General features: G+C 43.9%; 2 protein-coding genes across 4 annotated transcripts in view; both read left to right on the plus strand.

Annotated features, from left to right (window-relative positions):
• Positions 1-364: 364 nt before the first annotated feature.
• On the plus strand, positions 365-7,830 carry CHCHD1 (coiled-coil-helix-coiled-coil-helix domain containing 1). Its single transcript, XM_053313004.1, has 3 exons — positions 365-697; positions 4,790-4,908; positions 7,538-7,830. The coding sequence occupies exons 1-3, from the start codon at positions 370-372 to the stop codon at positions 7,649-7,651; spliced, it is 561 nt and encodes a 186-aa protein (XP_053168979.1). The 5' UTR covers positions 365-369; the 3' UTR covers positions 7,652-7,830.
• A 4,133-nt stretch (positions 7,831-11,963) lies between these two features.
• Positions 11,964-27,543, plus strand: part of LOC128352350 (neurotrypsin-like) — a 42,878-nt gene continuing 27,298 nt past the window's right edge. For 2 of the 3 annotated variants that reach the window (XM_053312885.1, XM_053312888.1), the window contains exon 1: positions 20,290-20,722. In XM_053312885.1, coding sequence (XP_053168860.1) covers positions 20,663-20,722 — 60 coding nt within the window. In that variant the 5' untranslated portion in view covers positions 20,290-20,662. Of the gene's footprint in view, positions 12,082-20,289; positions 20,723-27,543 lie in introns of those variants that run through there. The other variant, XM_053312887.1, reaches the window with a different exon arrangement.

Below are 27,543 nucleotides of genomic sequence, written 5' to 3' on the forward strand. Positions count from 1 at the left end.
CGGCTGATACAATTGACTTCCCAGACATTCTCCCCACACACTAATTTTTATTAAAACATATACACACACCGCCCAAAGCCTGAATAATTACATTGCACTAGGTTGCAGGTTTGTCATAAAGCACTCAGTCTCGGTGCTGACTAGCAGTATTAAAAGTGGGCTACACTGCAGGGCCTGTCATTCAGCCCTCTCAGCCGTAGCGTCCTTCCATCCCTGCAACAAGGAGATAATAATTATAAGACTACATTTGCAGGGACAGAGCAATTTTAAAATAAAAACTACACAAAACCCACATTTGTCACACGAAATAAGATATGAGTTAGGAAGCGCATGAACTCTTTGCTTTCCTGGATTTCAGAACTGTTTCTTATGGAAAACGCTCCATCCTGCCCGGGACGGGAGAGACAAAAACAACAGGGTCAAAAGTATCTCGGAAGTCCCATCTTAGACCATGGAATGGTGGTGACTCTAGGCATTTACCGTTACTATGAGTCTACGTACTGGTCGTGGGTTGCTTTACGGCTTGGCCTTGGCTGTCGTGAGAGTAGCGACATGGCGGTTCCTCCACCCTCATACCCGGCTTGGGTGACTCGTTTGTCCGAGTTGAGGAGGGGAGGACAAAGGCCTGGCCCAGTGAGGGTTGCTCGGCCCCTGATATTGGCCGACCGGGTCTCGAACCGGCGGATGAGGCTGGGAGGTAGGTTGATGAGAGAAGCAGGCAGGCAGGCAGGCAGGCAGCAAGCGAAAGGGCTGGTTGTGCTGCTGGCGCGGTGCCTGGGGAGCCCTGGGGCTGGGGGAGACTTTCCCGGTCGCACTGCCCAAAGGACAGGCCTGCATTACATCCAGAATCAATCCAGTCTGGCAATCACGGGAGCGCCCACTATGGCTCTGCCTGATCCAGACAAGCCCCATAACCATGAGTAGCAGGATGCATGCATGAGTGACATGGCGGGGGTGGAACTTCCTCTCCCGCCCCTCACCCCATACACAGTTGTTGTTGTGGCGTCAAGTCGGTGTCAACTTCTGGCGCCCATGGAGCCCTGTGGTTGTCTTTGGTAGAATACAGGAGGGATCTACCATTGCCTCCTCCTTTCATGCCTTTCAGCATCTTTTCAGATGCCTTTCAGCATCTTCTTATATTGCTGCTGCCCGATACAGGTGTTTCCCATAGTCTGGGAAGCACACCAGCGGGGATTTGAACCGGCAGCCTCTGGCTCCCTAGGCAAGTCATTTCCCCACTGCTTTGTTAGGTGGCTTTTCATACACGCCTGTAGCAGGCTAAATTATAACACCTGAAGATGGCTAAGGGCCCAGTTCAAAAGATCCCCCAGCGTCAGATGAACAGCCCCCACACATGATCAAGGGACACACAGAGACCTCCTGACCGGCAAGAAGCTCTCTTTCTTGTCACGTGGGCAGCCAGGATATCATTGGACCCTCCCCCTCCAACCACCAGCCCTGCAGCATAACAGTGGCAGTATGTCTGCTGCTTGGAGGAGCTGCGTCGCCAGCAGGCCCTGAGCAGGCTGCATGTGCACTCCCCCCCACCGCCAAACCTGCAGTTGCACAAGCAAAAAAATCATGGTTCAGTTCAAATTCAGATTGAATTAGAATCTGTTTGTGCTGCCAAACCAATTTGGTTGAACCAACTAGCCAGTCCAGTCCGTTTGACCGAACCAATTCAGCAGTTAAAGTGGCTAATACTTGTAAAGGGGAATCTGGTCAAAGTCAAGGGGTCCTGGGAGTGCAGCCTAAGGGATGGCCAGGCAGGGCCAGTGAGAGTAGTAAGATTCTTACCCAGCTGGTGCGACTGCCAGGGCCACCTCTCAACCCCCCTAGTGTGGCCCTAAGTGCACACAATGCCTTGTTAACAAGTCACTGTGTGGTGGCAGTGTGGTTTCGGCCTCCTGCAGATGTGCTAACAAGACATCGCATGTGCTTGGGGCCATGCCTTGGGGTGGGGGGGGCGGGGAGCAGGCACGCTGGTAGCTGCACTGGCTGAGTAAAAACCTCACTAAACTCTTGCCTCTCCGGACCATTAGCTGCCAAACTGATTCGCCTGAACCAGGTTCAGTTTGATTGTGGACTGAATTGTCCCCAGTTCAGTTTGCATTCAAGCCACTAAACCAGCCCAGTTCAAGGCGAACCAGTTTGGTAGCGACTGGTTTTGTGTACAAATACACCCCTAACAAATGGTTTGTGTACACTTTCTCCCTTGACCCTGTCTCCTGAGCTGCTGCCACTTGGAGGGGGTGTGCAGGCCAGGCTTGGACTCTGAGGAACTCTCAGCACCAGGCCGAGAGGCTTCCTGTAGAGGTGGTGGCAGAGAGGAGGGCAGGTGTGAACTTCCCAGCGCCCACCCTCCTTCCTGCTGTGGCCAGAAGGGTGCCTGGGTGGATGACGGGGGGGGTGGGCGGGGTGGGAAGAGCCCAGATTCGGAGCTCCCGGGCAGGCAACAGGCAGGCATGGTGGGGGCACCCAGGTGGGCTTCACCTGGGCTGCCACTGACCCTTGAGTTGGTCCTGGTGGGGGAGAGATTCCTCCCCCAATCATCTGCGGCTGCACCTGCACTCTGCCCCACAACCACCTCCCCGTGAGGCCCTGTACATGCTGATACACCCCTCACCCCTAGCCCCACACCCTCATAGGGACAGCCCTGAAGGATGGTGTCCAGCTGCTGAACTCTGAAGACATTTCCAGTATTTTCAGAACCAGCCCACCTATTAAAGTGAGCTAGGTGCCCACTTAGGGCACAGAGCTTGCCGGGGCGGTGACAGCCTTGGTCACATAGGACCCTGGGTTGCCACCCCCCTGCTCCCTCCCCACGGGCTGCTCACCCACTCATGCTGGCCGCAGCAGGCAGTGTACTGGAGGGTGGGTGCTGGGTGGGCAATGGGGAGCACATGCCTCCCCTCCTTGCCACCGCCTCCACCAGCTGCTTTGCTGTCTTAAATTTTGTAGCAATACTTTCACGGCAGTCGTGGCCATTTAAAATCCGTCACATACAAAGTCATAGTTGGAATATAAATGTTTGGTTGAAGCATTTAGTTTGTATAGTGCCCTGGAGGCCAGCAGACTTCATTCCTGGTGAACAGCCAGAGAGAATGAATTTCTCAGCTGGAACCCTGTAGAACATGCTTACTGTTCCCTCCATATTTATAAAGCGGGAATAAGCAGGGAGAAACCATTTGTTGGATGTAATAAACATTCTCTCTGGCTTCCAGAAGAAAGAAATTGTTTCCTTATTATCAGGATGCTTTGTTCTGTGCAATTCTGCTTGCATATAATGTCCTAGAGAATCCAAAAACCTGTTACAAGCTTCTGAGAACCTTGGTTGTTGTTTTTTTACTTAAAAGGGAAAATGGTGAGTGTTGGTGATTTCAAATCATAGAATTTGCAAAAAGCATCTGCGGTCAGGTGTTCTAGGTTCTATGCCACCTTGTTCATCTCTCGTGGCCTATCACATACCCCTATTCCAGCTAACCTTTCCTCCATGCTCTTTCTTTCTTGTTTAAAAAGGAATTCTAAATTCTGCACAAACTCAGACATGAAGTTCTGAACAGAGTGTAGCAAATAAATTGAGCTGTTGAGTGCGAAATGAATATAATTACAGTAAACTTATTTCATTTTGAGTTCAGAATTTGTTTTTTCTTGGTGCAGACCTTCAGCTTTTGAGGTGTTCTTTGCAGAAAATGGACAGCATTTCTTAAGATACAGTGGTTCATTTCAGACATTTGTCAAACTTAGTTTGCCCTATCCATATGTTAGAACCAAAACACATGGTAGGCAAACAGTAGTTTAGAGCCGCTTGTCCACTTTTTATCTGCTCAACATTCTTGTCATTAGTTGCAATACCTTTAGTAATTTGCCCATTCAGACATCATAGGCAGGCATCATAGCAGAGATAATGGATTCTAATTGTGGTTTGCTGGTTAATCGCAATGTCACACCAAACTATCATTAAGCTTTTGTTTAACCATGATGTAGTGTGATGTCCAAACTGAGCCACTGACATCATGTAAAGTGCTTGTTCTTTGTGTGGTTAACTGTACAGGTCTCAAAAAGAAATGCTTAGTATACTTTATGTCAGCTTTGAAGGCAGCCACTTGCCTGGGGCTAAAAACAACTCCTTTGGAGTGAGTAGTCCAATATTTTATTTTATTTTATTTTATTATTTATTTATTTATTATTTACATTTTATATCCTGCTTTTCCTCCAAGGAGCTCAGAGCGGTGTACTACATACTTAGGTTTCTCCTCACAACAGCCCTGTGAAGTAGGTTAGGCTGAGAGAGAAATAACTGGCCCAGAGTCACCCAGCAAGTATCATGGCTGAATGGGGATTTGAACTCGGGTCTCCCTGGGCCTAGTCCAGCACTCTAACCACGATACCACGCTGGCTCTACATATATGAGTCAGAAGCAGATAGGTTAGTACAATTTTTGTACTCATCTTTGAGGCTTCGTTTTGCACACAATTCTCTCAATAACGATAATAATTTGAAGAGACGTCTCCCTTGGAAAATGCAACTCAGTGACTGAGCACTTCCCTTACATGCAGAAGGTCCCAGTTTCAGTCCTCTTCAGCATCTCCAAATTGGGCTGGAAACAACTCTTGTCTGAAACACTGGAGAGCCACTGCTAGTCACTGTATATGATCCTGAGCTAGATAGACCCATGGACCAAACAGTGCAGAGAGTGCCTGCTTTTACTTTCTTCCCTGTTTCATTGGGTTGCTGTGCAATATAACCGTTATAACATAATGCTAATGGCAGTTTCCTTTCTTTACAGAGGCAACATGCATCACAGAGATGTCATTAATGATGGCCTGTTGGAAAAAGAATGAGTTCAGTGACACAGCTTGTGCCAAGGAGATCCAGACGTTCTTTGATTGTACAGCAAAGGCAGAAGTAAGTATGGCTTCTGATGTATCTTGTGTCTAAGCTGCCTCAGGTGTTTGGTAATGTAGTTTGAATATATGAAACGACTATGAGTCACTATTCATCTTGGTCCATCTCTTTCTTATCGGAACATGTGAGTTCCCATGTTTTCATTGCATAGTAATTGCTGTTATTGGAGAATAATCTGAACATATGAAACTGAAAATACTGGATTGTGTTTGTTGTTGCCAGTAATGATTAGGTATTTGCCCAAGATGGAAAAAGGCAAAATGGCAGCTTATATGATGAAAAGGTAAAGTGCTTTGCCGAACTATGCTAGCAGTTTAAATGTGTTTAAACTCAAGCTTTGTAGGGAAATGTTATATTATCTAGATATTGACTGTTATTAAACTAACAACACTGCTATCAGAATGAGGAGCTTAAGGTAGTGATTGTTTCGGATAAGGTGGCTTGGTCAGTATACTTAATTTTCCTGAATCTTTTTAAAATGCAGATATTTAATGGATCCTGCAGGTGTGGAAGCATGTATTATTTAACCCTCTCATTTTTTAAATGTGTGTTTCAAAGCCACTTGCCATAAAAAGAATGAAAAAAAACACAGCTAAAAACAGCAGACATGTTGCATAGTTTATTAACTTTAACTTTTAACTTTTTTCTTTAGCTTTTTATAATTTTCAGTTTTTAGCTTTTAAAATAACCTTTAATTTGAACCTAATAATGATTGTGGTTTTTATTCTGACAACTTTTTTGTTTAATTTAGTTAATTTTATTACTTTTATTGTATCTTGTATCTATCCTGTTGTTGTGAACCGCCCTGAGCAATAGTGCACTGGAGGGGCGGGGTATAAATGATTTAAATAATAAATACATTAACTTACTTGCTGCTTCATGTTTTAAAAAAAATATTGTAAACAGTTTTGAGCGTCAGGTTGGAGGAAAAGTGGGTTATGGATTTTTATTCCTTCAACTGGGATATAAATTGAAGGGTGTGTACGTGCACCGGTGGTCTTTTGCAGCACATGTCCTTGGACATACAATGAGTAGCTAGTGCAGTTTCGATCGCATCCAGGTCCTGACCCTGAGCAGAGCAGTGCTCCACTTGTGTTTCTGTGGGTGGAGAGGTGTTGAGTTTGTAAGGTCTATATAAACACCAGCGAAGCTACCTTGAATCCTTGAAGCAGAATATTGCAGTGCCTCCTCTCAAGGAAGCATATGTGGGATGAAAAACGCAAAGACACATTGTCACAGCTTCTCTCACATTTATTTAATAGAAGGGAGGAATCTCGGCACCCTGCTTGAATCCTAAAGGGAAGCATGTAATTCAGCAGAAGAGCACTAGTGCCTTGGCCCAATCCTTTCTAATGTGTCAGCTTACATATAGTCATTTGTTATGACCACTATGTGAATTCTAGTTCTGTGGCATCTGGAACAACTTAAGCAGTCCCGTTTCCATTACTAGTGGCCATGTTAAGTTTTGGATGCTTGAGTTGAAGATGGTTTGCAAACCTTGTAGAAGAGTTGTGCAGATATATAGCAAAATGCAAGAGAGAGGGGCGTAAATGAATTATAACAATCTCAGTTAGTCCTCTTTTGAAACAATGCAATTAAATTACTGTGACCTGTTCTTTTATAGGCAGTGTTATTCAGATATAAATGCATGCAAAAAATGTTCAGAAATGTGAACAATTTCCCTTGGCTTTCATTTTGAAATGCCAAACTCAAACAGTTATAAATGTCATTTAAAATGAACATAAAGACAAGTCTAGTCTAATTATGGTTATGGTTGAGATACAAGGCAGGAGATGCATGCTCCAAATTAAGTGGGGAGGAAAGAGCTTTTTGCTCCTCCTTTTGCTATCGGATGAAGCAGTAAATAAATTTAAAAAGGTAGGCCACAAGGTCATTTTTGGCTTTGGGGGATTTTGGCTGCAATTGTGGATCAGGAGCCCCAACCCTACTAAAACGTGTCATGGGAAGAATTAAGCTAGTTTGCCAGTTTGCCAGTTGCTTGTAATACAAATAACTGTTGCACAGGAGTAACATGTGAGAGCATTAAATCATAAGCTGGAAGGAGCCTTAGGGGCACATGAAAATTGAAACATTTGGAGAAAGAAGTTGCTATAACAATGGTCCAAAGAACAGACACTCTGTCCCTGTCATTGTTTTTCTTAGAGTTAGAGGACCACTGTCAACTTCATCTAGCTGCTTCAAATCAAATTTGTTTTGATGTAGTACACACACTTCATACTCATGTTGCCAAATCATCTGTTTTGTCAGTTACACCTCTTCTTAGAAAAATAATGATATTTTGTTGTTGCTGTAGGAGAAACCCATATCAACAGGAAACTGACTAGACACAAAGTGCAACCAAGTACACTTAAATGAAGTTTCAAGGATATATTGTCCTCATATTTCTAGGAAAATATAGTAACATTCCAGTTTCTCTGCCTTTGCTGTAATGTTGATCTGGTTAACATTCATTGTTTCAAATATATGAGTAATCATAGGCTTCTGAACACATCAGATCAGTCTGTCATAGTTCAGAGGGTAGTTCTTCCAGTTCTTGTATCATTAGAAATATTACTGGGATTTGGGCATCAGTTGATTAAATATAGACAATTATTTGTGTTCTTTTCAGGAAGAATGGAAGGAGAGTGTTGTACAAGAAGCTCTGGGCCGGTCAGGAAAACTTGGTACAAAACAAATAAACAAACTACTAAAGCAGTTTCCAAATATTACGCAGCATTATTAGACTTGTTTCCTCAAGTACTGGATATCAGCAGCAGCAATCTGACCATGCCTGAAGAAATTCCCGACTTGTTTGTCTTTGTTTTTGAAACAAACGGTGTCTACATGTTATTGACTGGACAATTCTGTTTGAGATGAAGTGGAAGGTAAACTGCTGAAAAATAAATTTCTCTCTGATATGAAGCTTCCAATTTGTACCAAAGAAAAGATTTACTTGAAATGTTGTCCGGAGTCATTTTTAGCCTACTTTCCAGTAGGCTTATGAGATCACCCGCCATTCTGTGTGTGTATCCGTGTGCGTCCCCCCCCCCCATCAACTTCACAATGCCTGGACCAGTATGAACCAAATAGGGTACAGTTGTAGAGACACATAGGGACATTTAACAGCATTGTTTGTGATGATGTCATCCACCCTGATCCAAGATGGCGGACGCATAAACCTTTGAGGTATAAGTGGGCTAACTTGTGAACCGCCTATCCAATTTGAACCAAATTTGCTACAGATGTAGGGACACATAGGGATGCCCAAAGGGTGTAGTGTATGATGATGTCATCCACTCCAATTCAAGATGGTGGCCGTGTGAACATCTGAGGCACAAGCGGGCTAATTTGTGGACTATCTAACCAATTTAAACTAAATTAAGTACAGTTGCAGTGAGTGACACATAGGGACACCTCAATGGCGTAGTTTGTGATGATGTCATCCACCCTAATCCAAGATGGCAGATGTGTAAACTTCTGAGGCGCAAGTGGGCTAACTTATGAACCACCTAACCGATTTGAACCAAATTTGCTACAGATGTACAGGTGAAACTCGAAAAATTAGAATATCGTGCAAAAGTTCATTAATTTCAGTAATGCAAATTACAGTAATCCCAGAAAATTAGAATATTACATGAAACCAATAAAACAAGGATTGTAAATAGAACAAGGCCCCTTTTGCAGCAATTACTGCCTCAATGCGGCATGGCATGGATGCAATCAGCCTGTGGCACTGCTGAGGTGTTATGGAAGACCAGGATGCTTCAATAGCGGCCTTCAGCTCTTCTGCATTGTTTGGTCTCATGTCTCTCATCCTTCTCTTGGCAATGCCCCATAGATTCTCTATGGGGTTTAGGTCAGGCGAGTTTGCTGGCCAATCAAGCACAGTAATCCCATGGTCATTGAACCAGGTTTTGGTACTTTTGGCAGTGTGGGCAGGTGCCAAGTCCTGCTGGGAAATGAAGTCAGCATCCCCATACAGCTCGTCTGCGGAAGGAAGCATGAAGTGCTCCAAAATCTCCTGATAGACGGCTGCGTTGACCCTGGACTTAATGAAGCACAGTGGACCAACACCAGCAGATGACATGGCTCCCCAAATCAACACAGACTGTGGAAACTTCACACTGGACTTCAAGCATCTTGCATTGTGTGCCTCTCCATTCTTCCTCCAGACTCTGGGTCCTTGGTTTCCAAATGAGATGCAAAAGTTGCTCTCATCAGAAAAGAGGACTTTGGACCACTGAGCAACAGACCAGTTCTTTTTTTCTTGAGCCCAGGTAAGACGCTTCTGACGTTGTTTGTTGTTCAGGAGCGGCTTGACGAGGAATACGACATTTGAAGCCCATGTCCAGGATCCGTCTGTGTGTGGTGGCTCTTGATGCACTAACTCCAGCCTCAGTCCACTCCTTGTGAAAGTCCCCAACACTTTTGAATGGCCTTTTCCTGACAATCCTTTCCAGGCTGTGGTCATCCCTGCTGCTTGTGCACCTTTTTCTTCCACACTTTTCCCTTCCACATAACTTTCTATTGATGTGCTTTGATACAGCACTTTGGGAACATCCAACTTCTTTTGCAATTACCTTTTGAGGCTTTCCCTCCTTATGGAGGGTGTCAATGATGGTTTTCTGAACAGCTGTCAAGTCAGCAGTCTTTCCCATGATTGTGATTCCTAATGAACCAGACTGAAAGACCATTTAAAAGCTCAGGAACCCTTTGCAGGTGTTATGGATTGATTAGCTGATTGGAGTGGGACACCTGGAGCCTAGACTGTTGAACCTTTTCACAATATTCTAATTTTCTGGGATTGTGGATTTGGGGTTCTCATGAGCTGTATGCCATGATCATCACAATTATAACAAATTAAGGCTTGACTTACCTCGCTTTGCATGTAATGCGTCTATCTCATATATCAGTTTCACCTTTTAATTTGCATTACTGAAATTAATGGACTTTTGCACGATATTCTAATTTTTCGAGTTTCACCTGTAGGTACACATAGGGATGCCCAAATGGAATGGTGTCTGATGATATCATTCACTCCAGATCAAGATGGTGGCCACGTGAACATCTGAGGCGCAAGCGGGCTAATTTGTGGACTGCCTAATCTATCTGAACCAAATTGCATACTGTTGCAGTGAGTGACACGCACCAGACACGTCAATGGCATAGCTTGTGAAGATGTCATCCATACCTATTCAGGACGGTGGACACAAACTTTTGAGGTACAAGTGGGCTAACTTGTGAACTGCTTAACCGATCTGAACCATATTTGCTGCAGCTGTAGGGACACATAGGGACAACTCAGCAGTGAAGATGGTGATGATGTCATCCATCTCAATTCAAGATGGTGGATACGTAAACTTTGGAGGCACAAGTGCACTAACTTGGGGACTGTAACCAATTTGAATCAAATTTGGAATAGCTGTAGTGAATGACACATAGGGACACCTCAATGGTGCAGTTTGTAATGACAACATCAACCCCGATCCAAGATGGCGGACATTTGAATATTTGAGGTGCAAGAGATCTAACTTGTGGACCTCGATTTGCACCAAATTTAGTCCAGATGTAGAGACAGTGAAAGGAAAGTAGGCTGATTAGTTCTTACTAGAACAACTTGTTAAGTCTTTGTGAAATGATCTCATAAAATGTATGCCTGAATTGTTCCTGTTACATAGGAAGCTGCCATATACTGAGTCAGACCATTGGGCTATCTAGCTCAGTACTGTCTTCACAGACTGGCAGCGGCTTCTCCAAGGCTGCAGGCAGGAGTCTCTCTCAGCCCTATCTTAGAGATGCCGCCAGGGAGGGAACTTGGAACCTAGATGCTCTTCCCAGAGTGACTCCATCCCTTGAGGGGAATATCTTACAGTGCTTGCACTTCTAGTCTCCCTTTCATATGCAACCAGGGCAGACCCTGCTTAGCTAAGAGGACAAGTCATGCTTGCTACCGCAAGACCAGCCCTCGATGTAAACTCTGTTGGGGTGTTCATAAACGTTCATGCTGTATGTTATAGAGCAAGCCTGCTTTCTGAACTGTGAATGCCTCAGCCTCCCAAACTGCTAATATGAACAGCAGCATCCAGGAATCTCGTTAATCATGACAGAAATAAGTCCATACTAACCCTTAACTAGTGTGTTTTACCACACTGAGTGCAAGCTAGCAGTGTGACCTGACCTAGTTATTTTAGCTTGATCCATATGTTTTGGGAGGCAGGGAAAAGTATGTTTTATATGTTCAATTTGTAGGATCACACAAGAATACCAGTCCAAATCCCCATCATAATGCCATTTGTGTTCCAGATTCACATCACAAGAACACTGCCTCACAGCTAGAGAACTCCCTTTCTTTAAAAATGTCCCAATCTAATTCTGATCATCTTCCAGAGTCATAGTAAGACCTGTTGGATTGGGTGAGGGTGATATCAGGATTAAAACACAAGATCATTGGAAAGCTTTAGTCTAACTTAAATACATTAGAACACAATCAAATTCAATTGTCTTGTATATTTGTTACCCAGCATGAACTTCTGCCTATCAATTTAATAAAAAATAATGATCAAATGTATTTGAGGACATTAATGTATTTTAAATATTGGTTGTTTGAATGTGTTGTCACACTGTGCATATGGCTGTCTACTTAAAAATGGGGGGGGGACCCTTTGTGTGTGAATTCTTCAGTTTTTAGCATGTGACTATCTTAAAAGAGACTGTAAGATCAAGAGTAATCACTATAGACACTCTACAACATTCATTGTTAATATGTTGAGTTGCATCTAATGCACAAAGTTCTGGACTATCTTTGTAATGCCTAAGGTAATAGGAAGTAATTTGCAGCGCAAATAACTGTCTAAATTTGCAGTTGCCATATAGAAAGTTCTTTGGTCTGCTGGAGTGTGAGACAAAGCTGGGGAAGAAGGTTGCACACATCCTAAGATTTCTGGGCACCCTCTGCCACTGCTTGCTTGGGTCCCCTTCACTAGTCTCAGGGAATGTATTAGATCATAATTTATTATTTATTTTTACATTTATATTCCACTCTTCCTCCAAGGACCCCAGAGGGATCTCCAGCTACTACAATCTTTCCATTCAAAGCCAAGATGGCAAAAGAAAATGGAAGACCTCATTAGTCAGTGTACATGGTTATATTTATCCTCCCAACAACCTTCTGAGGTAAGTTAGGCTGAGGGAGAAGTTACTGACCCAGAGTGACCTCGTCATTTATTTATTTTTTATTTTACATGTTATATCCCGCTCTTCCTCCAAGGAGCCCAGAGTGGTGTACTAAATACTTCGGTTTCTCCTCACAACAACCCTGTGAAGTAGGCTAGGCTGAGAGAGAAGTGACTGGCCCAGAGTCACCCAGCTAGTTCCATGGCTGAATGGGGATTTGAACTTGGGTCTCCCGGTACTAATCTAACCATTGCACCATGCTGGCTCTCAATACAAATAAGTTAAGATGCCATCCTAAAAATTACTGTAACTTCACAGTGAGACCTGTTGTTCTTACCGCCACCTCTGGTAGGCTGCAACCACTACTTTGGCAAGTCTTGAGAAAGAGCAGCCCTGGCCTTACCCTTGCTCCTCCAATGAGAACCACCTCAAAAATGGACTCAGGGGGAGGGGGCAAGTATGCAGAAGATTCCCTTCCGTCATCAATAAGGCTATTACCATGTGAGGAGTAAGCAAAAGGGTAGGGCCCAGACTGCTTGATGGTGCCAAAGTATGATAGAATAGGGACAGCAGGTGTAGTGAGAGAGTGGTTAATGGGATTGGGGTTAGGGTATGATGGAGTTCTCCCTATCCCTGTTCCTGAAATGTCATGGGCCCTTTAGTTAAAATAGTTCCTGGATTCCATCTCTTTGTCACGCTCTCACATGATACAAATATTTATTTATCTGGCACATTTCTGTACCACCCCATATGCAAATCTCTGGGCAGTTCACAATCTAAAACACAACAGTTAAAACATGAACAAAATAATTTAAAATATAGATAAAACCTCTAAAACTTAAACTATTAATAAATTTAAAACTATAAATTTCTTTTATAAATTTAAAACAATTTTAAAACTTTTTATAAATATAAGAATGAGCTTAATTCTAGGTAGTACCTGTTATGTCCTATGGATAGGTTAGAAGTCAAATGGAAGGGGCAAAGCCTGCTCTCTTCTCTCTCCCCTCAATTTACCATTCTTTTTGCCAGAAATAAATGGCTGCTTGACATCTATGGGGGAAAGAGTTATACTGAAACTGAATGATCACATTGTGCTGCAGGCAAAGCAGGAAAAAGGAGCAGGGAGGTGATGCCTCGAAAACTATGCTTCAATAAAACAATTTTATTTTCTAATGCAATATGCACACACATTTTGGCATAGTGCCTTCTGCACTAAGAGAAATGAGAAGAAGGGTGGTATTAAGAGTGCTTTCTGAGCATTATTTTGTGGTGTCCCCCCCCAACTTTTAAATTATTGTGGCTTCCAGCCCTTTTGATGCTGCCCCTCTCCCCACCCCCCTGTTCATAGTGGGGGCAAAGCTAGCCCTAATGCAGAGTAACCAAGCCTCTACTGAGAGCGGCCCAATCCATGTGGGGATGCAGGGCATCTCTGCAAGCAAAAGGTCCTATGAGAAAGCTCCTTAAAACACACAAGGAAACTGCTTATAATTGTTATCTTTCACTTCGCTTTTGGAAAAAGAAAAGTGATTTAATAAAGTTCATGGTACCAAAAAGAATGAATGAATGAAGCCAGGCAAGAAAACTACTGATCCTGTCTCAGCTTCCCAATGCAACACTGTGTAGGCTCCGGCCTCTGCTTCCAATCCAGCTGTACTCCAGCTCAAAAACTCCCAGGCCTCCCTGGCTCTCTCCATCTTCAAAACTATCCCCAACTGTCTCTGTATCCTCCCCCTGATAGGCGATTCAGTCCACAGGCTAAGGGCTATTGTAAAATATTAAGGATCTCATGTCAAATCCTTAAGCCACCAAGCCACCCAAATCAGGCAATACTTTAAGCAAGACTGCAACTGAGCTCAACTCATAACAATATGTGAGACAATTATTGGTGTAATAGATATGTACTATTTTGTCTTTGGGTCCCATTTAAGGGACCACCAAGGTGGCTGACAATTAATTTTAAAACAATAAAAACCATATGGCTTTGTCACACTGTAGCAGTCCAACAAATGGATTGCACTGTGGATTCCCTAGGGAGATGTGGTTGGGGTTGATTTTCAGTAGTTCCCATTTATCTCTGGATGCTTTCTATAGACTGCCATCTGGACAGAGTTGAGAAGAATTAAACATATCCGCTTCATTGTAAGGCAGCTTGTTGGGGAAATGTGACTTCCCCACAACAGAAGTACTGACATCAGAAGTGACGTCTAGGTCCCTCTTAAAAGTTGAGCAAAATTTCCATTTGTATTATGCTATATTACGTCAAAATGTCAGTCACCTTCAGCATATGTATCTCTTGCTATGTGCAAATGTGGCTAAACACAGAGGATTCCCAGCCTGTCAGTTAATTGATTTAGGCTGGCAACTTCTGACACACTCTTAGGTGCTACTGATTGGGTAAATGGGCAACAGGGATGTGGTATGTACAGTCATTCTATTCTGTTCTTTACTGTAACCAGAGCTTTTTCATGTGACCTATATAAAGGAGTTTCTCACCCTAGCATTTACATTCTTCTCCTGTTCCCTTTACCTGCTAACCACACCTCAGTCAAGAAGGGCCAGGCAAAGATATTTTTATCCAAATTGTTTCTTCCTTCTGTCCCCTTCAGTTCTGACCTCTGCTCCCAATTCGCTTCTTGCTGCCAACAGTCAAGAGAATTTTCTGCTAATTAAATAATTGCAATTCCTTGGCCAGACATACTGCAGTAGGAAACACCCAAGAAAAACCACTCCCTCCTTTTAGCAGCAGTTCCTGTAATTAATTCATCACTTAGCAGAATTGCATTAGACTTAGTAGCAGTGGGCAGAGGGAGACCAGTGCCTGAGCAGCTACTGAAAGAGTACTGTGAATCAAAAAATAAGAGAAGCAGGGAGAGAGGGTATATAGCACGCACCCAAGAATGGTGTTGCTTAAGACAAAATGGTCACCTTGTTGTTTTAAGGGAACTTGATGACTATAAAACAATATGATTTTTTTTTCAGCTGTTAAAAAAAGGTTAATTGAAAAGAGGAGGGGAAAGGGAAAAAGAGAGAATAGGCAGGAATAATGATCTTATTGTTCTTGCCATCTACATTTATTCGTCATTTTCTTTTGCTGTGTTGTCTGGATGCAATCATCTGTCTGGGTAGAATATTGCAAAGAATTCAAATATGACTCAAAATGTATTTATTTATCCCAATTCATGTTCTACTCCTACCTCTTTTCAAGGTGGTGAACAACAGTTTAAGGGTGGGGGAGTATCAACAGTATATCCAAATTAAAGGCATATGCACTACATAGCAGTTAAAATTATCTCACAGCTTTCCAAACAAGAATCTTGTTCATCCTTTCTAGAAGACAAACGAGGCCTGTGGCAGGCTTTTTATGAGATGGGAATTCGGTTCATCAACTGAGAAGCAACTACCAAAGTCACCTCTTTGACCTTCCTGTTTGAACTGATGGGAAAGACAAAAGAAGATTGATCTTGAGGGTCTTGATGGCAGAGATTATTTCTTGGGTACATTCATACCCTGCTCTTCGGCTCTGCTGCTCCCTGGGTGGCTAACAAGGCAGACAAACAAAATAGTAGGACTAAATACCAGCCAATAAAATGAAGAGAGCATGAAATAACAACACAATAAAACTAGGTTGAAGCCTTCAAAAGGCCTGGGGAAATTAAAAGTTCTTTGCCTGGCACTTAAAATACATGAGAATTGATCCCAGGTGAGCTTCCCTGAAGGACATGTCAAAGCCTGGGTGTTGCAACTGATTTGCTTGTCTGGGGAGGTGGTGGATTTGCTTGTCTGGGGAGGTGGTTCCTTTTCTTGAATTGAATTTCGAAACAGATTGGCAAGCAAAGCAAGTGTTTTAAAACTGACAAAGTTATGTCCCCATCAACTGGTCCCAGTTAGTAGCCTAGCAGCTGAATTTTGACCTAACTGCAGTTTCTGAGCAGACTTCAAGGGCTGCTCCACACACAACACACTGCAGTAGTCTAATTTGGAGGTAACAAAGCACAGATGACTGTAGCCAGGCTCTTTATACAGAAGAGGCTATAGCTGGCATTCCATGCTCATGGAAGCTGCATGGGTGATCAATCAGGATAACCAGGACTGTAATCCTGATCCTTTATAGGGGAGTGTAGTACAACTCCCTCCAGAACATGAATGCCACCTCCCCAGACAAGCAAATCATCCACCAACAAACAGTACCTCCATCTTGTGAGCACTGATCTTTGATGTTTTGGCCTTTGTCCAGTCCATTACTGATCCTAGACACCAATTCAGCTCTTTCCCTGCCTCACCTGAGTCTAATGAAAAAGAGAAATTGAGACGGATGCCATCAGCATACTGATGATGTCTCTCCAAATCTCAGGATGACCTCACCCAATAATTTCATTTAAATGTTGAAAAGAATGGAAGACAAAATGGAAGCCTGAGGGATCCCACATTATAAATGCCATGGAGGCAAGATGGAGTCTAGCACCACCTTCTGAAACCAGACCTACGGGTAAGGAAAGAATCCTGAAGCATAGTACTCCTGAATCCCCAATCCAGGCAGTCTATCCAGAAGGATATTGTGGCTGAGGGTATGGTTGCAGTCCCTCAGTACTCCTCCTGACCTCAGGTAGTCTCAGTACTGAACCTAGGCCTGAAGCCAGATTGAAATGTATCCTGATAATTGGTCTTGCCAAGAGTAGCACGGACTGGTTTGCACCGCGAACCAGGTGGTTTGATCATGAACCGCTCCAAACTGGTTTGAGGTGGTTCATTAGTTCAATTAGCCCAGCCGCTTAGTCCGACAAACCAGTTCACAGAGCAGCAGTTTGGTGTGAATTTGGACCAAACCACCGCACATGGTCCATGCACACTGCTAACCAAGACTGCCTGCAGTTGCATGGCTACCATCTGCTTGAGCACCTTGTTCAGGAAAGTGATATTTGTGACTGACCAACAATTATCATAGTCCTCTGGCTCCAAGGTGGGCTTCTTTAGAAGCAGTCCTACAACCCCTATCCCTCTCATAATGAGGCATTCATTACCTATTGTCTCTAGCTGGTCAATCCTCTCTGTCCTGCTCTTTGTTACTAGCCAGAGGGATAAGCAAACAAATGGTAGGTTGCACTTTTCCAAGCACTTTGCCCACATCCTCAGTGTATGTAATTGATGGTGTCCAAAGGAAGCTGGAGGGCAACGATTCACTCAGTAACCTTGCCAAGAAATGGAAGGTTAGAACTGGGATATCTGAATGCAGAGTATATTCTTTTGGGTAAGGGCCAAACAACTGCACTATTTCTGGCACTCTTCCCTCCCTGAACGAATCATGAATTACCTCAGCCAGCAGTGTGCCCAGCCTCTCCCCACTGCAAGTGGCTGACTTTTAGATTGCTTCTCCTCTGCTTATTGATATAACCATTGCTAACTGAACTGGGTGTGATGTAATTTTGTCTTCTAGAAAGAGATGCATTGTTAGCCAGTAATGATAGATTTCACACAAGAGCTCTATCTAGTAGTCATGGCTGGCATGATTTTCATGATCCTCATACCTGGAGAATGATAAGTTAGCCAATATTGATGGTTGCTTATTAATTAATCAATCATATTTATATTCTGACTGATGTGTATTTCTAGGTGGTGTACACAATTAAAAACACAGCAAATATAAAACAGAGTAAAACAACTTATAGAATAAAAACAGTTAAAACAATTTAATGGAATTAAAAAAAATCTAAACAGTTTAAAATTAATTTCAGTTAAAAGCCTGAGAAAACAAGTCTTTTAAAAAGCAATCAGAGTAAGGATGTGCACAGAACCGGTTTGGAGGCCCTTTATGGGCCTCCGAAACAGTTCCAAGAACCAATGGTTCCGCTGGTTCAAAGGTGACGGGGGTCTCCCTTTAAGACTGGGGAGAGGGTGCACTTAACCCTCTTGCCTCTTTCCCCCCATCGGTATCAGTTTTTTAACAACCCATTGGGGTGGCAGTGTACCTCCCTGCCACCCCATTGCCCTCGTCTTCCAGGTATGACCGGAAGTTGTTGACATGCCTGCGTGTGCCAGCATGGGTGCACACAGGTCATGCACACATGTCATGCACACATACATGCCCATGCCGGCGCACACAGGCACACCAGCAACTTCTGGTTATATCCAGAAGATGAGGGCAATGGGCCAAAAGGGAGGTATGCTGCTGCCCCCGATAAGCTATTTAAAAAACTGATGCTGGCAGGGGGAAAGTGGCGGGAGGGGTAAGTGCACTCTCTCCCCACTCTTACAGGAAGACCCCCACCACCTTCGAACTGCCCTGCTGCAGTTCTGTGCACAACCCTAAATCAGAGATGAAGAAGCTCTTATTTTGACAAGGAACATATTCCAAAGCCCTACGGCAGCCACAGAGAAGGCCCAGTTCCGAGTCGCTACCAAACAAGCCAGTGGCAACTGTAACCAGACCTCCTAGATGATCCTAATAGGCGGGAGGGGTCATGACCCTTCCTTCCTTAGCTCTCTTAAGTTAATGTTTATGTTTTTGTTAATGTACTCAATACAGGACTGTTGGCAACCCTAGCTGAGGCCCACCAGAACCACAGAGTACTCTGGTAGGGAAGGACACAGGAATAGAGTTGAAGCTCATGATCATTACCTTTATTTAATTATTAGTGAAAATAACTGGTTTGATCTAGGCCATAGGTTCTTCCCATTAGCTGAAAATAAGAGACAATGGCATCCAGTAAGGGACAGACAATTCTGGGCTAGGGAAAAGGATGTCCCTGCTAATAAGGGACTGTTGGTAACACTAGGTAAGCATTAAATGTCTTAGTCTCTAGTGGTAGAGATTACCAGGCCATTTATCACCCAAAATATCATTTCTGGATGGCACATGCGGACACAATTGCAACTGAGGAGAAACATTTCTTCAGCACTCTTATCTAGGCTACAATTGGCCTGTTTCCGTACAAACTGTATATCCAGTCACTTCCCTTCCCACTTCATCCCCTGCAGTTGCTCTGAAAATGAGAGCCCCTTTATCAGACCCAGAGGCATTGTTAGCTACTTAAAAGATTTGGGGCCCAGGGTCCACAGCCACCTTTTAAATAATTAAACTAAATTGTATCCCCCCATAATTATTACACATACTTTCTAGTCTCTAATATTATACAGCATTCTAACAGTCACCTATCAGAAAAGCTCACCTTGATAGTGAAATCTGACCAGTTAATGAACAATTTCAGTCTTGTCCATTATAGGGTAAAACATTACCCATCAGAAAAGCTTGTCCTGGTATTGAAATGTGGATGGGTGCTGGAAAAGACCTAAATCTGACAGAGTAATGAAATATTATTGTCCCAGTCTAAATCCCTAAAAAAATTTACTGAAAAATACTGAAATCTGACAGAGTAATGAGAAATTATGGTGCAGTACATCAGAAATGTTACCCCAGTATTGAAATGTGAATGAATACAGAAAAATCTCAGTCTAGTCCATCAGAAAATATACCCATCAGAAAAGCTTACCTCAGTTCTGAAATCTGACAGGGTAATGAAAAATTACGTTCATAAGAAAACATTACTGTGTAAGAAAATCTGATGGGGTAAGAGAAAATTACCTTCTTGTACATCAGAAAACATTACCAGGTAAGACAATCTGACAGGCCATTCCTTCTTGTCATGTGGAAAATGCCTTAAAAGTCTTTGCTTTAGGAAGGGAATTGAAGTGTTTATGGTTTCATTTCCAACACACCAAATTATTGTATAGAGATCTTAGAAGCATCTTACAGAGTTGGAATTTCTTTTGCCTGGGAATGCTGTGTAGGTTACAACGTCATTTTGACTTCCCTAGGCTGCTAGTTATGTGTGCAGAAAACGGAGAGAAATACAGCCCTGAGCAACTTCAGATTCTTAAGTTGGAAGGATAAAGTCTAGATTCCTTCTAGCCAGTCTAATCTTCTGCAAGCTCTCAAGCAAAGGATTTTGCTCTACTTGGATTTAATTGTTGTTGCTCCTTAAATGAAGAGCTCTGTAGGCTGGCACTTCCAGAGGCACAATGAAGGTAAGGGAAATGTCAAAGATGTTTCAGTAGGAGAGAAACCCCTGATGAGTCGATCCAGTTTAGAAGCGAGGAGGCTGGAACTGGAGAGAGAGGTGTACATCTCATGCCAAGAAAAGCGCATCGGCAGCAGGAGAAGGAAAGGGAAGTGATGGGGAGAAAGCCAGGGAAATGGGGAGGTACAGAAAACAAAACCAAGAAGAGGTGTGGAACTAGCTTGGAAGCCTGAAGGAGGCTGCTTTCTGCCTGTCTGCACTTGCCTCTTGCTGTTCAAAGCTGTTTCAGAAGTTCTGAATCACATCATATTATCTTGATCTGGGGAACGGAGAAGATCAGGGAGACAGCCTCCGAAGAGGCAGAGCAAAGCAAACATTTGTCTCTGTTGCTGTGTGCACACACTGTGCATTGCCTTCCCGCTTACTCCCTTCCTTGCATAAAGATGACAAGAGCCTCCTGGCCCCTGTCAAACCAAAGGGAGGCGGACAGAGGAGGAGCAGATGAGAGGCTCAGCAGTCGGGAGAAAATGTAAAGCATGAAGAAGCGGCTCCCTGTTCGTTGAAGGATGGCGTCCCTCCAAATGCTCCTGCTGCTGCATTTGTTCCCCTCTCTTGGATCTGCGAAGGTAGGAGATTTCATCTGCCTCTAGAGGAAGAGCCACCTGGTTCTCTAATAGCCTCATGCATGTGGACGATGCACTTGTGAAAATGCTTTCTGGGCAGCCCATGCAGTTTTGTGGCCTCGGAATTAAGCCTGATGCAGGAACAAGCCTGCATTCTCTTTTGCATCATGAGAACAGGGCAGGATTCAAGGGGATTCCAGTCATTTGCACTGGGTTTTGTAGACTGGCTGTGCTTTCCGTATTTCAAGTACTGCAGCAGAGAGATTCTCTGTCCAATGCTGATTGATTACTTGATCATTAATGGCCATGTGGTCAGTCTGGAAGCAGAAGATTAAGAGTAGCCTATTCATGTGATTGCTTGAATGGTTAAGGCGATCTGACGGCTTTATCCATGTTCTCACAAGAAGCCCATCAGAAAAAGCAAATACTAGCAAAGAAGGGTGTTCTGGATTGCAGTGTCTTCATTCAGGACTCTCTTAAAGAAGCCCATCCCATGCTCTCCGACTTGCTGCAAGCACTTATGCCTTGAATGCAGCTCTTCTGGCTGTCTCTTCTGTTCCTTGCATCAGATTCCCCCATGCAAGCTGATGTACCTTTGTGTGCCTTGGTTTGCCATTCACAGCACCACAGTTCCCATTTTGAAGGATATGAAGAATTCGAGGCTTGTAAGCAAATCGTGCAGTTATCCATGAGGGGAACTTAGAAACGTATTGTTAAGTGTTCATCTCTTCACCAAGTGGTGGGAATTCCCAGATACCTCTACAGGGTTTAGTTGTTTTGTGTGGAGGTTTTGTTTTGTTTTTGAGAGAGAGAGAGAGAGAGAGAGAGAGAGAGAAGGAGGACTGGAAACATACGGCATGTTTGTAATGCCCCCCCCCCGCCAATATACAAGCAGAGCCTACTGGAAGTTAAGAGATGGGAGAAGAAGGAGGAGAGCTGGTCTTGTGGTAGCAAGCATGACTTGTCCCCATAGCTAAGCAGGGTCTGCCCTGGTTGCATATGAACGGGAGACTTGATGTGTGAGCAGCACTGCAAGAGATTCCCCTCAGGGGATGGAGCCACTCTGGGAAGAGCAGAAGGTTCCAAGTTCCCTCCCTGGCTTCTCCAAGATAGGGCTGAGAGAGATTCCTGCCTGCAACCTTGGAGAAGCCACTGCCAGTCTGTGAAGACAATACTGAGTTAGATAGACCAATGGTCTGATTCAGTCAGTATATGGCAGCTTCCTATGTTCCTAAGAGATAGCTAGGGGGGAACCAAAACAGGCAGCACAACTGCTCAGCCTTCAAAGACAGCAACTGCAACCCAAGCCGCTTCCCCTTCAGTCAGTCAATAGTTCTCTGTGACTCCACATTCAACTGCAACTGCCTTCTCCAAAGTCAAACAAGTGTTAACATTCCCACTTCTGACTGGAGAGAGTGTGATTTCAAGCGATGAGGGGCCATTTTGTCAAGTTTGTAGCACCTCTCAAGTTTGTCTGGCAAAACCATCGCCGTAAGAACATTCATACTCATATTCTGGGGAAAACAAAGAAATGTAGGATCCGTGCTTCAAGCAAGCTGGCATTTTTGAGTGCTCTGATTTTATTCCAGCAGATAATGCAAGGGACTGACAATGTGGGTGGATGACCTTGGAGTATTTCTATCCTTGGCATAACCTGTCTAAGCAAATGGAACTGGCAGATAGATCATGTCTGAGTGGGCATAAAATACAGTATACTAGTCCTGTGTGAGGCTGGCCCATAAACTGTCCTTTAAATACTGCAATCCCAGGCACACCTGCTTGGAAGTAAGTGTGAACTTGGTTTTGGGCTGCTTTCCACTAGCCCAGAGAGAGGAAGGCAGAAGCTGAGAGGGAAACAGTGCAATGGATGGTGAAGGTAAGAGGAATTGCTGCCAAAAGGGCTTAAAGGTTTAAAATTTGCTTCATTAGAACAGGAGTTCCTAATCTTGGGTACCAACCCAATCTTGGGTTCCCAACCTTGCTCCCCAGATCTCTGGCCAATGGTTGAAATCTACTGTGGCTGGGGATGATGGGAGTTGTAGTCCAACAACATCTGAGGTCCCAAGGTTGGGAACCCTTGCATTAAAACATAAGAACAGCCCTGCTGGATCAGGGCAAGGATCCATCTAGTCCAGCATCCTGTTTCCAGCTGTGGCCACCAGCCAGATGCCTCCAAGTAGCCCAGGAGCAAGGATATTGTTTGTCCCCAGTAACTAGTAGTCAGAGGCATGGTGCCTCTGCAGCTGGAGATTCTGCTTGGCAGAATCTTTTTATAACAGCGAATAGTAATTAATAAACCTACCCTTCATGAATTTTATAAACTTCTACTGTTTCCCCCTTTAGTCAACCTTTTTCTAAACTAAGAAGCCCCAAGTGCTTTAGCCTTTCCTCATAGACTGGGTTGCCAACATTGCGTTGGCCAAAATCGGGACAGAAGTCAGGGGGGATGGGCAGTCAGGGTGGGGGGGCACCTAGGGGTGGAACTTGACCCCAGGTGGCAAGGGGGCATGCTTACTGGCGGTGGTTCCACTTGTTAACCTTAAAACCCTTTAAAAGATGTCGCTGTGCAGCAGCGGTGCAGTGGCGAAGGAGCTCCTCCCTCCCTCGGCCCGGCCTTCCTCCCAAATGAGGCCTGAAACCAGCCGCTCTGCCTCATTTGGGAGGAAGGCCAGGCTGAGGGAGGGAGGAGCTCCTTTGCCACTCTGTTTCTGCCTGCTCCCTGCTTCTAGTGTACTCGGCTGCCCACCTGCTGTCATGGTTTGACAGGTGGGCGCGTGGCAGAGCTCTCGCCGACATCCATCCCCGCTGCACCACTGCTGTACAGCGGCATCTTTAAAAGTTAAAAAAGAGAGAGTAAAAAAGCAGGAGAAATTGTGTCCTGAATGTTGGAAATGAAGGACTCTGTACTGTTTCATGTCTCAATGACAGAGGGGGACAGACTAGTGAATTAGAGGGCTAGAGGGGTCAAGACATTGCTCATTCCTCCTCTCCACTGCTCTGACACTATCCCTTTGGTATGTAGATTGCTACTCTCAGGGACTTCCTGCCTGCCTGCCTTCCTTCCTGACCTTCCTTCTTCTTCTCCCTAACACACATGCTTGCCTCTCTCTGCACCATGTGTGCACAGAGATACAGACAGCATCTGTCTGCATCCAGCTAGCTAGCTAGATTAGAGATACTATCTCTCCACTTTCCTATCTAGAATGGAGTTCTCCAATAAAGACTCCTTATATTGATTTGAAACTATGAACTGGCTCCGAGTTTCTTTTGGCTCTTAGCAGACATGCATGCCGGGGCAGACTCCGCTGTGTTTTTCCCTCTGTGCACTCTGCTGTAATGGAAGGGTATCTCTTACTAGAGAGAATTGCCAACACAGAATGGGACAAGAATTTCTTCCCAGGAAAAGGGGACATCCTGCACAATGTGGGACAGTTAGCAACCCTAGCTTCAACCCCCACTCATTTTGGTTGCCTTGTTCTGCACCTTTTCAGCTCCATAACACCTTTTCTGAGATGAACAGAATTGTATACTGTATTTATAAAAAGGCATTATAGTACCAACCATTTTATTTTCCAGTTTTATTTCGAATGATCCTTGACAGGGAACTGGCCTTTTTTACTGCTGCATCCTGCTGAACTGAAATTTTCTTGGTGGTATCTACCACAATTCAAAGATCTCTTTCTTAGGGAGTAGCAGCCAGTTCAGATCTCATTCAGTGTATATGAGAAGTCAGGACCCACCACTTGTTTTATGGCTGCTTCTCTCATAGAGACAAAGAAATCTTATATAGGGCGCTTTCCAGACTAGATGCTGGAACAGCAGCAAAATGCCTCCATTCGGGCAAGTTGCATTCGGAATGTAAACAGCAGGGGGAGCAGTCTTGCGGTAACTAACAACCCGAAAAAACAGCAACTTTTTCACGCTGGATATGCGATGTCCTTGCTCTATGTCGCAGCGATTAACTTCGCAACAAGGCATTGGAAATGTGAACAGCACCCTGCTGTTCGTGTCGGGACTGCGGTGTCACAACGCAGGAAGTGTGGAAGCACACTTCCCTGATACATCCTGACCCCGTTGTAGGGTCTAGTCTGGAAAGTACCTTGATGTAACTAAATGTTTATTCAGAAACAACTCCATTTTCTCCTTCGTCTCCCTTTTCCTTTCTGACTCCACCCCCACACTTACTACAGGATCCCCACTGGGACAAACTTCTCATCAACACAACATAAAAGATTGCTACATAGAATACTACACATCCTTCCCCTTTATAACAACCAGAACTGAATTAATCTAAAGTTCAGTGACAAAGTCTTGAAATCTTTTAGTTGGTCTCCTGTTGCATGCACTTCTCCTAATTTTTGGATTCTCTGGCACAGGAGCTATTAGTGTTGGGTTTTTTTTCCTGGTACAGAGGATTGCCCATCACTTTAATCAGCCTCCTTTGTGAGGTCGAAACTGGAGGCAAGATCAAATTCCTCTCCAGTTCCTCTCCTGAGACTCCCTTCTATCTTGTCTTGCATGCTGGGAAGCTTCAAACTATTCCATTTCTTTCCATTATCCAATATGACAGAATCTCCTCGGATTTTGATAATTTGTTTTGTTCCAGAAAATCAGGAACATCCCTTTCTCACTTTATAAGGCAGCCGTACTTGAACAAAGTTCCCCACCTGAAATGTTCACTGTTTCGCACCCTGTTTCTGATCCACATACAATTTGTATCTGTGTTGCTTCTCCCTTACCTGACCACAAATCTTTGCATCCTCAGAGTGAGATGGCATGGAAAGACCTATCGTTGCCATTGTGTAAGTTTGGTGGTAGTTTTGAATCCTCTCAGCAGTTCAAAAGGTGATTTTCCGGTAGCAGAATGAGGAAAATACTATGAATAGTTTGATAAACAAATAGAGTTTCATGGACTGCCTCTTTCCAGCATAGTAGCCAACTGTAAACTTTCTTTCACTAAGTTTCACTTCATTCTTTCCGTTAAGCCATTCCCTCAAGAATGGTAAAAGGAAAGAGTCTTGTGTTTTATCCCATAGTTATGCAAGTATTACTCCATTTCAAATGAGGTAAGTTGTGTCCCATTGTCAGTCATTAGTACTTTAGGAAGACCTTCCCTTCAGCCATGAACCGGATCGCCTTGTCTGTAGTCATCAAATGAAACTTCTGGTCACCTGGAATAGTAATCCACCATCACTATAACAAATCTTTGTTTTGCGAGTGGGTTTTCAAAAGGCCCCATTGTCTCCAGAGCACGTTTTCCCCAGGGACTATTGGAATACTCTACTGAAGTCAAAGGCGTGGTAAAAGTATTTTGCAATTTCTCAGATACAGCATAAACCATACAGTGCCTGATTAAATTTTCAATGTGTTTGTCCATACCTGGCCACCAAAAACTTTCTCTGATTCATCTTTTAGTCAAGCTCATGTCCAGGTGACCTTTGTGGACAATTTTGATCACTTTTGTTTGTAAGGAGGTTGGCACCACCCAACGATCACCAGCTCATTGAGAGGAGACAGCTCACTCACTACATGTATGTATAGTTGAAGATGTTAAGGCACCTTGTTTTTGCATGGTCATGTATTAGTTATGGAAGGTTTAAGTTCAGTAAGCACTTGATCAGCACCGAGGGCCACTTTCCATTCAGAAGACTTGTTCACGTGGATGAAGCTATTTGCGCAATTGCAGCTCCTTTATCCTCTTCTTTGGGGATCTCTTCTTGGTCTGGAAGTGAAAGTCGAGATTAACAACCCACACAGTTGTATTCCAAATACATGGCAGAAATTCCACCTGGGGATCAAAATCCATAAGTCTGGTGATCCATTTGGCTATTGTTGGGGTTGCTCAACTTCTTGGCTATTCTTGGGGTTGCTCGAGTAGTAAATAAAGCAGATAGGGGTTTACGGTCTGACCGTAAAGTGGATTTTCTGCCCCACAAGTAAGTCATAAAGTGCCTCACAACTTAGAAACATGCTAGAGCTTCTTTTTCAATGACAGAATACATCTTCTCTGAAGAAGTAAACACTCTGGAAGCAAAGACCCCTTTTTGCTGGGTCAAGACAGCACCCAAACCATGTTCAGAAGCATCAGTGATTACAATAATGTGCTTATAGGTGCCCAAAGAAGTGAGAGCAATTTGATAGTCTGAAAACTAGCCTTGCAGGATACATCCTGGTTACATGAAACAAAATGCTTCAGAGTTTCCCCCCATATTGGGTTAGTATGCGTGTGCATGTATGCCATACTTTTCCAGGAGGACTCTAGCAAGTTCTTCATGATTTTAAAAGAAGGAAGAGCCCCTTGGAAGTATTTAGTATTCTGCATGATCAATGCCCTGGAGCCATGGCAACAGGAAGATGCCCTCTCTCATGACCTGTTTTCTCTTTTTTAAAAAATGGGGAGCTCAGGTTTCCTACCTTTTGGAAACCAGTGATGTGGTTGCAGCATTCATGACTCTGTGGTAGGTACAACAGTTATAATCTCAGTCCTTTTCTGCATTTCTGTCCTCTTCTTTCCCCCAGCCCAGACCCTGCTGCTCGCAAGCTTTTTTCCTTCCCCTGTTTCTTCCCTTTAGCTCCCACTATTCCCAGAGCACTTAGATGGGCACCCACATGGATGAGCAATCTTTCGGCAGCCCATGCTTTTTAGTAGTGAGCAAAGCTCCTGCAGCTACGCAATTATTAATCTTGTTCCTCATGAGCAGAAGTGAAGATGGATGAAAGGAAGAAAAAATGTAAGCCGCAGGGGGAGGGTGCAACTCTGATAACGTGCATATCATTCCACTGAGCTGTGAGCAACCACACAGCTTTTAAGGACAAGTCGGTCC

Source organism: Hemicordylus capensis, chromosome 3, assembly GCF_027244095.1.
Source record: "Hemicordylus capensis ecotype Gifberg chromosome 3, rHemCap1.1.pri, whole genome shotgun sequence".
NCBI lineage: Eukaryota > Metazoa > Chordata > Lepidosauria > Squamata > Cordylidae > Hemicordylus > Hemicordylus capensis.

What these genes read in the sequence shown, in the direction of transcription:
- CHCHD1 (XM_053313004.1), top strand. Translation starts at nt 370, where the DNA reads ATGGAAAACGCTCCATCCTGCCCGGGACGGGAGAGACAAAAACAACAG. An exon ending in CCGGCGGATGAGGCTGGGAG is followed by an intron (nt 698 to 4,789) that starts GTAGGTTGATGA and finishes CTTTCTTTACAG; the next exon opens with AGGCAACATGCATCACAGAG. An exon ending in ATTGTACAGCAAAGGCAGAA is followed by an intron (nt 4,909 to 7,537) that starts GTAAGTATGGCT and finishes TGTTCTTTTCAG; the next exon opens with GAAGAATGGAAGGAGAGTGT.